This window comes from Ptychodera flava, chromosome 2, assembly GCF_041260155.1.
Source record: "Ptychodera flava strain L36383 chromosome 2, AS_Pfla_20210202, whole genome shotgun sequence".
In the NCBI taxonomy this organism is placed as follows: domain Eukaryota; kingdom Metazoa; phylum Hemichordata; class Enteropneusta; family Ptychoderidae; genus Ptychodera; species Ptychodera flava.
Window position 1 is genome coordinate 41657012 of NC_091929.1, and position 11852 is coordinate 41668863.

The 11852-nt window shown below is 36.3% G+C and overlaps 1 protein-coding gene across 1 annotated transcript; it reads right to left on the bottom strand.

The window, feature by feature from the left end:
- Positions 1-5794: 5794 nt before the first annotated feature.
- LOC139148559 (uncharacterized) lies at positions 5795-10025 on the bottom strand. Its single transcript, XM_070720049.1, has 3 exons — positions 9576-10025; positions 7805-9029; positions 5795-5942 (listed from the first exon to the last, which is right to left on the bottom strand). The coding sequence occupies exons 1-3, from the start codon at positions 9597-9599 to the stop codon at positions 5869-5871; spliced, it is 1323 nt and encodes a 440-aa protein (XP_070576150.1). The 5' UTR covers positions 9600-10025; the 3' UTR covers positions 5795-5868.
- Between the last annotated feature and the right edge of the window lie 1827 nt (positions 10026-11852).

Consider the following 11852-nt stretch of genomic DNA (forward strand, 5'->3'; position numbering starts at 1 on the left):
GTTATTATTATTATATACGTTATACTTTATTGTCCTAAAAAAAGGATAATCACCTTACAGCTCAGAGGATAGAAATAACAACCAGACAGACATATAAAAACAAAAACAAAACAAAACAAAACACAGACTAATTTATGTTGCACCAAACAATTGGGTAATCCCCAATTCTTTCTCTCCGTATTTTGAGCAACCTCCTTGTAGCTTTCAAATTTTGAGTGACCCTCCTCAGATTCCTCCTACCCCCAAGGCCTTAAATAATGTTGGCTCCCTAAACGTTCGTCACCAATAAGCATATGTATGTCTATTTCTTTGATTTTCGCACAACCGTTTATCATTATTCTCATCTTTTTAACCGAACAGCGTTTGGCGAATACACATTTGATGGAGTTTTAATGTTAGTTGTCGGTGAAATACATTGCAATGGCGATGAACATTCACTCCTTCAGTGTGAACGTTCGAACTGGGGAACATTATCAATGGTTGACTCTACTGAGATCGCAAGCATTTCCTGCACTGTTGGTAAGTTACAGAGAGAATCTATGATAGTTCAGAACTTTTCTGTTTGTCGTCCTGTCCAATAAGTAGTGACTTCATTATATCAAATGTGTCCTTTTGGGTAGGATGCGCCCTGGGGACAGATAATCGGATTCTCTGAGCTTTACAATACATTTGTGGCCACTGCCGTGCAGTAAGTTAAGTTCTCGGTATTTTTTATCAATGTTTTAACACTTCAACACAGAGTTTAAACAGGGAGTGCGGTTATTGTGAATCATAAATGTTGGTGAAGGTTACGTAATTTGTTTTTGTCGCAGCACAATTTGCACTATTATCATTGAGGCTTATTCTTGATTTTGAAAGAGAATGGCCTAAAGTTTCTTCGACGAAAATCTTAACTCTTTCGGCTTCGTGCTGTGTACTACTTTGAGCTCATGCCTTAGATGTACTTTTCTTCCTGTGTGCACGCCGTTAACAGATGGCAGATGGGGCAAATGGAGTACGTGGAGTTCATGCTCACCTACATCTGGATGGGGAGTTCGTACACGGACTAGACAATGTGATAACCCGACACCTAACAACGGAGGACAAAACTGTACTGATGCAGACCGCGAAGAAGTTTCTCCGTGTAGGTTGTCGGCAAGGGGATTTCGTAAGTATGGATGATTTTCAGAAATTCCCTTGTTAACATATCTTAGGAAGAAGTCGATATTTTGGGCGCATTAAAGATCATTTTGACTTCGTAAAGGATCGCTTCGTAAAAATGGGTCACTGGACAGGTTTAAGAAGATAAGATAGTGGGTTTGGCAAATCGATGACGTTAGTTTGAAAGATTTTCAGAATTGTGTGACTCATCGTCATCCATCCGAAAAAACTAAAAATATTAAAATGTCCATATTTCGAAAATACAGTACCCGTCACATAGACACTTTTCCTACATAATGACAAAAATTAAATAGTTATGATAGCCAAATCAAGGGACTATGTGCCCGGATGGCCTCCTGCCTCGAGGGTACATAGTCCCTTGTTTTTGCTATAATACTTTTAATACATGCCTCTCTTACATACTTTTACTCCAAATGTTTGGGTATATTTGCAAATGCCAGTCATATGCTTTTCCGAGTTCGACGAAAACCCATTAAAATTAGAACGATTTTCATCTTGGAATGGCGCATTGATACAGTTAAATTACTGTTATGCGGTTTATTGATTTTTCCAGGAGAATTTCTGAAAGCCTGATTTTCTTTATAATATATAGTTGAAAATAGTTCCGGTTCACTTTAGTCAAATGATGACTATTTCGCCCGAGAACGTCACCCACGAGTCACTATTGAATCAGGTAGAGTGCGTGATATTCGATTTGCGTGGCATGTAATAAGTAATTCTGTAAAGATACGAGATTTTTTTTTCATTGATGTGGAACTATATTATTTATTTCTGCATTGTCTGATTACGAAAGCCTGCCAAACCTATAATATCGCCAATGGTGTAGTCTATGGTCATGACACTGATCATATGACGGTTGCACGGTTCAGATGTGACCCTGGCTTTACATCCGGAGAGAATTATGCAAGATGTATCGATGGCAGTTGGAACATCTCGGATCCTTGTCAAGGTCAGAACTGTTTTTTCGTGGTAAAGCTATCTAATTATAAAATTTATAATCGGAAATGATTCATTTTATTATATGTATTGACCTGTACATGCTTTAAGGTCATTAAACAGGTAATAAATTGATAATTGTAAAAATAGCACAATTTTTACGTTTTTGACATGCGTTTTAGAAAATTGTCTCCTTATGTAGCCTGAATTGACAGTAGATTGTTTGGCCAAACTAACATTTTACAAGACGTTATGGCTTCCTCAGGGTAGCGAAGAATCGTGATTAGAAAATCTGACCCTGCCATTACCAAACTTTGGTACAAAACCTCTGCTTTCGATATATTGATGCATCTATGTACAGGAAACCAGGCTGAAAAGCTAACATTGTGTCCATCATATACTCTGCAATAAATAATTATCATCAAAGTTTTGACAATCGAAGAATTTGGTGTCATTTGCGAGTATTATGGATATATGTCGATTGGATTAAATGACGTAAGATTTTGGAGTATGATGAACATTTTTCACATGGAAACACATTACTAAAATACAACTTCTTTATATTGGTTGATGAACTTTATTCTGATTACTCATGATGTTGAATACTATTTGATGAATTTACATTCTCAAGACCAAGTGTACAAATTCAGATTTCATTGTGAAACCGATCACTCGTGTTTTTCAATCTTTTATTTCAGAATTTAGGAACCCTAAAAGGAGATGATTGCAGCAATTTCAATCTGACGTCCGTTCTATGGGAACCAGGAAATTCAAAAACATGGCAGTCATGATTTTAGTGCACATTTGCATTCTTTCCAGTGCGTATAACGGTTGTTTTTGTCATATGACACAAATATATTTGAATACTTTTTGAAGTCTAAAGCATACATTTCGCTTTTCAATTAAGATGAACTTAAAATGAATACGCACAAAACATATCCAGCACCAGTATTGGGCACAATTTCAGTTCGGACAAGTGCCTGTTAATTTTGCATATTGCAAATTTACACCAAAAACTTTACCTAAAAGGGGCTATGAAGTTGAATTATTTTAAGACGTTTAATCTATTGTCTGTCTTGATAATTTAATAATCGTTTAACATCCATCAATAAAGTTAATATAATGTCAATACTAAACATATATCAGTAGTGTTTCCTGGAACTTTCCTGGACTCACAAATTTTGTCTGACATTGAAAAGCAAGAACATCCGCAAAACTGTGAACATACAACGAAATCATTCGGTGGCAGTTTACCTCCGATAGAAAAAAACTCAATATAAAAATTAGAAATTGTCCATGAAAAATTACTGTTCGTTTTTGTACTACACTAAAATATGTTAATATGTTCGTGAAAAATAGCCAACAGTGATCGTATTGGTGTATTTCGAAATTTACGCGCAACCAACGGAATATAGAACGCACCTTCTTTTCCCAGAAAATATGATTAGCAGTCCTCTCTTTTAAGCTCCCTTTGTTCGACACGATTTGCTTTTTCATCCAGTGAGCTTAGTTTGCAACGAACATCTAATTGTCACACCTTTCTCTTCGCACCATATTAATGATTAATTGTCGTTGTGATAAAGTTCTGCTTCATCGAATCGAATATATCGAGCTTAATTGACTTGATCAAAATTGTCGAAACTTGCTCTATACAATGAAGAAACTATAATGACCAAAAGTCGATTTAGATTTTTAGTTAACATCTAATTATTATTTTGCATATTCAAAGAAACTTTCCTTATTACAGAGAGAGATATATATCTTGATTGGCTTAATTACAGTTGACAAAACGTGCTATATACATTGAAGACAGTATGGTATAACATTTTAAAGCCATCTAGCATTTTTATTTTAGCTAAATACTAATTTGCATATTTAACAACTTTCCTAATAAGGGATATATATATATGTGGATTGACGTGAGCAAAGTTGACGAAACTTCCTATGTATATTGTACGCGCTATGATATAATTATTACTAAAAGTCGGTTTTGATTTTATAAAACAACTTATCACTAATTTGCACATTTTACAAACTTTTCTAATTAGGGATATATCTTGATTGACTTCATCAACGTCGATGAAACCTGCTATGTACATCGAAGAAATATGATAAAATATTAATGAAAGTTGTTTAGCATTTTTTATAACTGCAAGTTACTAATTTCCATATTTAACTAACTTTCCTAATTAGGGATGTAAGAATTAAAGGACTCTAGAGAAAGTTTATGAAACTTTCTATGCATATTGATGAGACAATTGTGTTGCATAAGTGAAATCTATTTTGCATTTTCATGTCAGCTAATTTATAACTTGTATTATCTAATGACCTTCACAGTTTGGCATATATAGTTTGAAGGACTTGATCAAAGGTAATTACACAAACAGTCAAAGAAATTTAGTATTGTTATTTCAGCTAATAACATACCTATATACTTAATGACCTTGAAGTAAATATTGTAGATTATATTGACCATAACACTTTCAATGAAGTTGCGAACATGTGCCAAAAGTTTAAATTCACAGACAACTGCAATATATACTGCAATTTATATCTGGTGTGACAAGGGTATATTGTTTAAAATAAAACTTGTATCTGTTGTCCCTGTCTGTTTATTTGTCAGAATATCTTTAACGTGTAGCAGGCAACTTGTAACACCCGTGTGTAGGCTTTCAATATTTAGAAATTAAAGCTCCACTAGCTGTATCTTTCAGCATTATTTGTATAATTTTACTGTGTTTGTTGGATTGTACTAATTTAGGTGTGTGTGTACACTTATTATCAACTACCCCCTGGGACTATATGTGCAATTTTGAATAAGATAAATATTACACTGCGATTAAATGTTTACCCAAACATTAAATCGCAGCCCCATGCCAACACGCAATACTTTGCAAACTGCAGTGAAATATTCAATAATCTGCACAGAGTAGTTATATGTAAGGCATATTAGGAGTGAATTTTCTCCTCTCTGAACATTGTATGTTCTGTTTCTTTTGTAATATTTCCAATTTTTGGAAATGCCGGGAAATCAAAATGACTATCAAAATTTGAATTTACCTGCTACACTGACTGTCAATCATCTCCTTCTGGCAAACAGAATAAAAAAGAATACATTGCTCAGTGTTATCCTATATGCGATATCTTACTCGAAGTCCAAATCTTACTTATTTTCTGGACTTCATGAAAAAGTTTATTATGAATAAGTAATCATAATATTTTTTATGAATAAGTAATCAAATATTGTTTGGACTTCATGAAAAAGTTTATTATGAAGTCCAATACATATTTCAATACTTTCACGCTGATACATATACGAGCATCCGGGCTCTCAACGTTTTTTTTTAGTTTGCATATTTGTTTGTTTTTCTGTAGTGTTTTTTTTCCTACCCGTCCTGCTAAATTACTTCCAATTGTTGAAAATTAATGGGAAAAAACCAGAATTATCCGACAACGAAAGATTCAATAATTTATCACCTGATTTCACAAAGTATGTTCTTAAAAGTCGAAAAACACAACCTAATGTACTGAGTCAGTGAAATGTGTAGTAACATATCACATGATTGTGCAAGTGCCATCTAACTTATCGTGACATGTTTACCAATGATGAACCTATTCATATGTATGAAAGGTTTTGATTATGTTCAATGTACATATCTTTAGCTAAATGAGCAATATCTGAATTTCATAATCGTGTTACTTGCAGTACAGCCTAGCTTGGAAATTCATACCTTTACTGATAAACCTGCTCACATTAGATGTGTGCATATTTTAATGACCCCATGGAGAATATTCAGGCTTCTTCAGTATTCTGCGACAGATATCATAGTGTTTGCGAATGAGCTCTGAAAAATAGAAGCAAAATAGACATTAGTATCTGGTCAGAACCTGCATCACTTCAAGATCTGTGCTTCAATGTTTTGAAGAAATTCCCCACCATAGTTTTTCCAAAAACACACATATCACATTATATCAGTGTGTCAGTCTGTGCACACCAGTGTACCATTCTCGTACTAAAACTCAAGCCTGACGAGGTAAAAATCTCATTTACTCGTGCTAAAATGAACCCTTTAACTTGCACAGAATGTAAATATGGAGACAGGGAACGTTTAGAAAGCAAGGGACATGGCCTTAAAATAATTAATTAAATACAATGCGATCATTAAAATGCAGTGAAAGCGTTTGTAAAATTGCTTTTAGAAGTGCCTTATTTATTTATAATACATAGCTTGCACTTTGCCAAATCAACAGGTCACTTTTGTCTAATTTCTACGTCGCTTCAACAACAATAGCAAAGTACGCGTGCTTTTTATCCTTGTCCTCAACAAAATTGCTAGATCACGACCTAATAGCGCACTGCATCGGTTCAGCAGAAATTAAATTCTCTTTCTGTGTGGCGCTGCATTTATAAAATAAGCTATACAAAAAAGGAGATTCTATAATACCAGTATATTGATTGCGCAAATACAGCGATCTAAGTTGACCAGTTGACTTCATATATGCACTCGCTATCGCTATCGCTCGTGCATATATGTCATGAACTGATCAAAGTCTCGTGGTATGCCGTCTCTTGGTGTGCTTTATTGCTTAAGTATCCTATAGTCTAGAACCATAGAACAATTTAGTTAATGCAAAAAGGGAGAAAAATGGCATCAACTCACACTTGTGACAAGACACAGGCCTTTTCTGATATAATGTCTTGTCAAAAACAGTACTATCAACGATTGTAAGGCCAAAGTAAGTAAATTCTTTGTTTTGCGTCCACTCAAAATGGGAAAAGGTACGCGTCTAAGCGGCTGAAAAACACACGCAAGAAAATTAACACAATGTAATTTGATTGCAGCAAATAAAAAATTGTAACAAAATTTTAGTTCAGAAAAGCTAAGCGGCCACGTCCTAAAATTTCCTATTCAAATACACTGTGTCTTTTTTTTCCATGAAAACCTTAAAACCTAAGCGGGTTGGGACGCAAAACAAAGAATTTAATTACTTTGGCCTAATCCAATCAAGATTGAACAGGGTTATGTGTATGTTCAGATAATACGTTTAATATGCAAGGTTAGTAAATGTACAACAAGCAGTTGGGTTGACAAGTCTGGCACATCCTTGCGAAGAACAACAATGAACACAGAATATCAAATGTAGGCTGTTTGGACAAGGTCTATTGAGTATTCTTGATTTTTCGGGTGCATGGACGAGAAACTGTAGCACAACAGCAAAAGTATGAGTTAAAATATGAATCAAATCAGGGCATTGATGAAATGTAATGTAATGTAATGTAATGTATTCAGATTTTATGAAAATGTTGTGACAGTCACAAGAGGTTGCGCCGAAAATTGGAGGTGGTATGGTACGCCGACATTTAAAAATTGTTTGCCCGAAGGGCAAATCTTGAGTAAACTTTAAGTAAAATTTAAAAGTATTAACCGAAAATAAAGTAAAGCTAAAAGTAAATAGCCGTACATCATTTTTAACTTCTGCTTATATCTGCTGGTAATCGTTTTTATGTTTTCTGCCATCCTTTGCTGGATTTTTTCAAAGGCAACCTCTCAGAATCCCCCTGGATATCAAATGGTCCTCACTTGCTGTTTTACACTTCCTTGGACTTCGAGGTGCCCTATCAAACCGATCACATAAAATATATTTTGCAATGTAGTAGTTATTTTTACAGCTCGCAGGCAACATTTTACCTGACTGTAATACATACCTTCTCGTGTTCTCCCTACCAAATATGTGGTTGCCAGGTTTATGCAGTACATGTCGGGCGTTATTGGAATGTAGTCTCCAGGGGAGTAATATACCGTGACTTCAGGAATCTTGGATATTTCATAGTAGTCCAGGATATCTTCGGCTCTACCAGAAGCAAAAGAATCAACGAAACCCCACATTCCATGCAGTCCATTTGGGGTCCGTTCAGCTAAGTTTACTCCAGAACCAAGTTTCAGTAAACCCTGAAGCAAATCTTCATCATTGAACAATTGCCTGCATAGAATTGCCATGCCGCCATCCAACCTTCCGTTGACTTCAAGCAACTTGTATTCTCCATTAGGAAGCACGAAAAATTCGATATCAAGAAACTGATCATTGAACCCCTTTTGTATCAATTTTGTAACGACAGTATCTGCAAGCTTTTTGATTCGGGTCTCTTCTTTCTGTGCTACACCTGAGGGCACAAACCCTCCCAGAAAGGTACGTGCGCCCTCCCTGGCTGGTTTTTCATCGAAAAGCCAGTCGTGAATGCCGAGGTGTTTAATTTTACCATTCTGTACACACACGTTTGCCGCTACAATCATTTTAGGGTTAATGTACTCTTGCAGTAAAGCACACCTTGAAAGACTATAAGGATAAGTTTTTACATTGATCCATTTTTTGGCAAAATTTTCAGAAATATATTGGGACTTATGATGGTTTTGAAGACTTACTAAGGCTTCACGGATGTCTTCTAATCTCATAACCTTCTGAACTCTATATGCAGCCTGCCCTGTCATTGGTTTAATGCAGCAAACGCCCCCTGCATGCTGTAGAAACTTATTTGCCTTCTCAAGTATTGTTTCTAAATCAGCATCCAACTCAAGTACTATCGACATTGGTGATTGAATATCAGGTTCAAAAAGTTTTGCTCCATAGTACTTGTGGATGGTGAGGAACTCCGACTCGACAGAGGGACCTCTGATGTGAGGAAATTTATCTGCAAGAGCTGCATGTACAACCGAGCCTTCGTCAGCGCAACTTACAACCAGATCAATGTTTTGCTCGATTACAATTTTAATACACTCTTCCGTATACTGATTTAAGTCGAAAGCCTTTGATGATTTCCATCGTACGAAAATGAAAGCGTACTTGCTTTTGAAATCTTCCGGAAGCTCATTTAATACCGATAATTTTTTTTCTTGAAACACAGTTGGGCACAGGATTAGTGCTTTCTGTACTGCCTGTGTGGATAAAAACAAAACAAAGTGTGTGTAAAAAATGCTGTGCGTAGGTCCATGTAGGAACTATATGAGGCAATCAAACTCATCATCAATGCCTGCGCTAAAATAACTTTGGAAAGTCAAATAATTGGAATGGGGGGGGGGGGTAAGTTTCGTTCATTTTGGGAGGTGGTGGCAAAATCATAGTACAGAGAGAGGGCGTTGGAGAGAGTGTGGACTAGCAGGAAATTTTCCTGGGTGGAGGTATGATATGAAGTTATGGGCTGGAGAACGATAATTACGAACGACCTGCACCTAATTAGGTTTTAATTTTTTTATCAAAAAGCCCCAGAATAATACGTAAATAAGGGTATGGGAACGGTTTTGTCCACAAGTTGTCAACGTTAGTTGTAGAATCGGTGCCTATCTCGACGAGATCGAAAATTATGAATAACACTGGTTAAGCTTTGCAAGAAAACCGCATTTGCAGGGAAATACTTGTGACCCTACGTAAGTGGTTGAAACCTCCCCAAACACAGAAGGAGTATTTTTTCAAGATTCCCTTACCTTTATTACCGTGGTGTGAGCCATACCTCGCTTTAGGTAGATCGTTTGTATCTCGGATGCACCTAAAATAATATTATATATAGTTTAATATTAAAGGGTCAAAGTCACCTGTCAATGTCACCTGAACACAAACGTGACAGTCCATTGATTTTATTCGAATTCCTTCAATTTATTCTGGTTTGATATTTATGCCCACAAACTTGGGGCAAGTCTAGTTAGACACCGACACACGGAAATATTCGGAGCCCAATGGCCGCCGACCCATGTTTTGATTTATCGCCGATAAATTGGATAACCCCATCGTTGATATTTAAAATAGAAGAGGGTATTTTAGAGCATGATTGGAGCGAGGGACGCCTTTTCTTTTATACCCAAGCATACGGACTGAAGAGGGCCCCACCCCTGAAACTGACAGGATGCAGTCCATGGGAAGGTTGATTGAAATATGCCGGTTGTCTAGTCGGGGGCCCTACAGCATGCTGCACTCTGGACCTTGCCAAACAACGAACTCGCCCTTGCTTGGTTCTGTAAATGTAACTACAATTTTGTAATTAATGATACGAAAAGCAGACTGAGGTCGCAAGCCTGATTCGGCCCCTTTCTATACGCATCACTCCTATTTTCTGGTTGTCGCGTCGATGAGTTGTAGTATTTTAGGTATTAGGGAGCGTTCGGTTACTATGGCCGGGGTGGGCCAGCAAATTCTTCCTGCGCATCAGTCAAAATAAGTGAAACCCCTACCCATTGCACAAAAAAACCCTGATGAAACCCCCCTTTTAATATGACACAAATTTCATGACCCCCTCCACATTGCTTGAGTAAAGTTGCACACAGAAACACCTCTTCAGGAGATAGGATAGAATCCCCCCAAAATTGTCACATTTTTTCAAATGACCCCCTTATAAACTCACAAGGTGTTAATGTTCAAATTTCCCCTTCCGAGCGATTAAGACTTAAAGACAATACAAGTCAGATAAATCAAAAATAGGACTCCTGATGTCAAAGAGATTAAAAGTACGAATGGCGTCTGGCATTGTAAATGCATAGCATTTATGTCAGGTTGAAAGTAGGTCATGTTGACCTCTATGTATAATCACGACCTGAATCTACCTTTCAAACAGTCGTCCACCGTCCTTGAACTGCATACTCATAATCATCAGGAAGTCATCGACTGGTTAAAGTCCGATGCTCGTTCCACGTGATTCTCATGTGCCCCCCCCCCCCAATATCGAGTAAATAAGACAGCAAAGTACATCCATATACATGTTATGAGACAATGTCATGCCTAATCGTCCTAATAAGTTGACACTTATTTGTATAAATAGCCATCTACCATTGGAACGTTACATGTTTAAAACTATGACGATTTTGACTTGACTGACGAAATTTCCTCAATCTAACGAACGAAGATTACCGATAACCTTCTTTTCCTAAAATATGTGAACAGGTTTTACCATCCATTTGCTGTTCAACTTGAGTATTTTTTCCATTCAGTGCTTGTTTGTGTGAGTCAAAATGTCACACTTTACCATGTAAAGGCACTTTGAGAAAACAAGTTCTGTAAGTTGATAAAAGACAAAACTTAAAAGAATGTTTTACCATAAGACCAACCTTATCGACTTGAATCCTTTCTTCTGATTAACGCCGAAAGTATAAACAGGGCGATGGTATCTGTATATGGCACGCGTACATCACAGATAAAATGACGTCACTAACCAGTGGAATGAATCGAGTGTAGGCAAAATAGGAAAATAGGAAAATACGTGGACCTGAAACCGGTGTTTTCAGAAAAATGTTGAACCATTAAAATATTCATATTCTTCAAAAATCTTAACAATTTACTTTCTTAGAATAGTAAAATGTCACTTTTTCATTCTGATCACCCCTCGCGCATAATCTAATGGTCCCTTCCTTTGTGTTGAAATGTAATATATATATATCATATGTATAGTCTTCGCTATGAAATGAATATCATGTGCCCCTTCTTATACAACAGTTTCAATGTCAAACCCTTTTTCTCAATCGTTTCTGAGAGTCGAAAAACTGTATTCGTTAGAGAAAAAAAGCCTAGATGATAATGTGGCTTTCATAACTTAGTCTGAAAAAAGGACAACACTAGAGAAAAACACAAATAACAATCAATTTCAAAAATCATATCTCGTTAATTGTCATTTTCTTTATCACATATTACCTATGTCCACTTACATATAAACAATGTTCAATCAGTCTTATGAACTTGGAAACTTTTGATATTTATAGTTTTTGCTGTATTGACAT

Excerpts from the sequence above, each read along its gene's own strand:
- LOC139148559 (XM_070720049.1), bottom strand. The coding sequence starts at position 9,599 with ATGGCTCACACCACGGTAATAAAG. Across the intron at positions 9,030-9,575 it reads CTCACACCACGGTAATAAAG|GCAGTACAGAAAGCACTAAT; the intron begins GTAAGGGAATCT and ends TTATCCACACAG. Across the intron at positions 5,943-7,804 it reads GGTAGGGAGAACACGAGAAG|AGCTCATTCGCAAACACTAT; the intron begins GTATGTATTACA and ends TCTATTTTTCAG.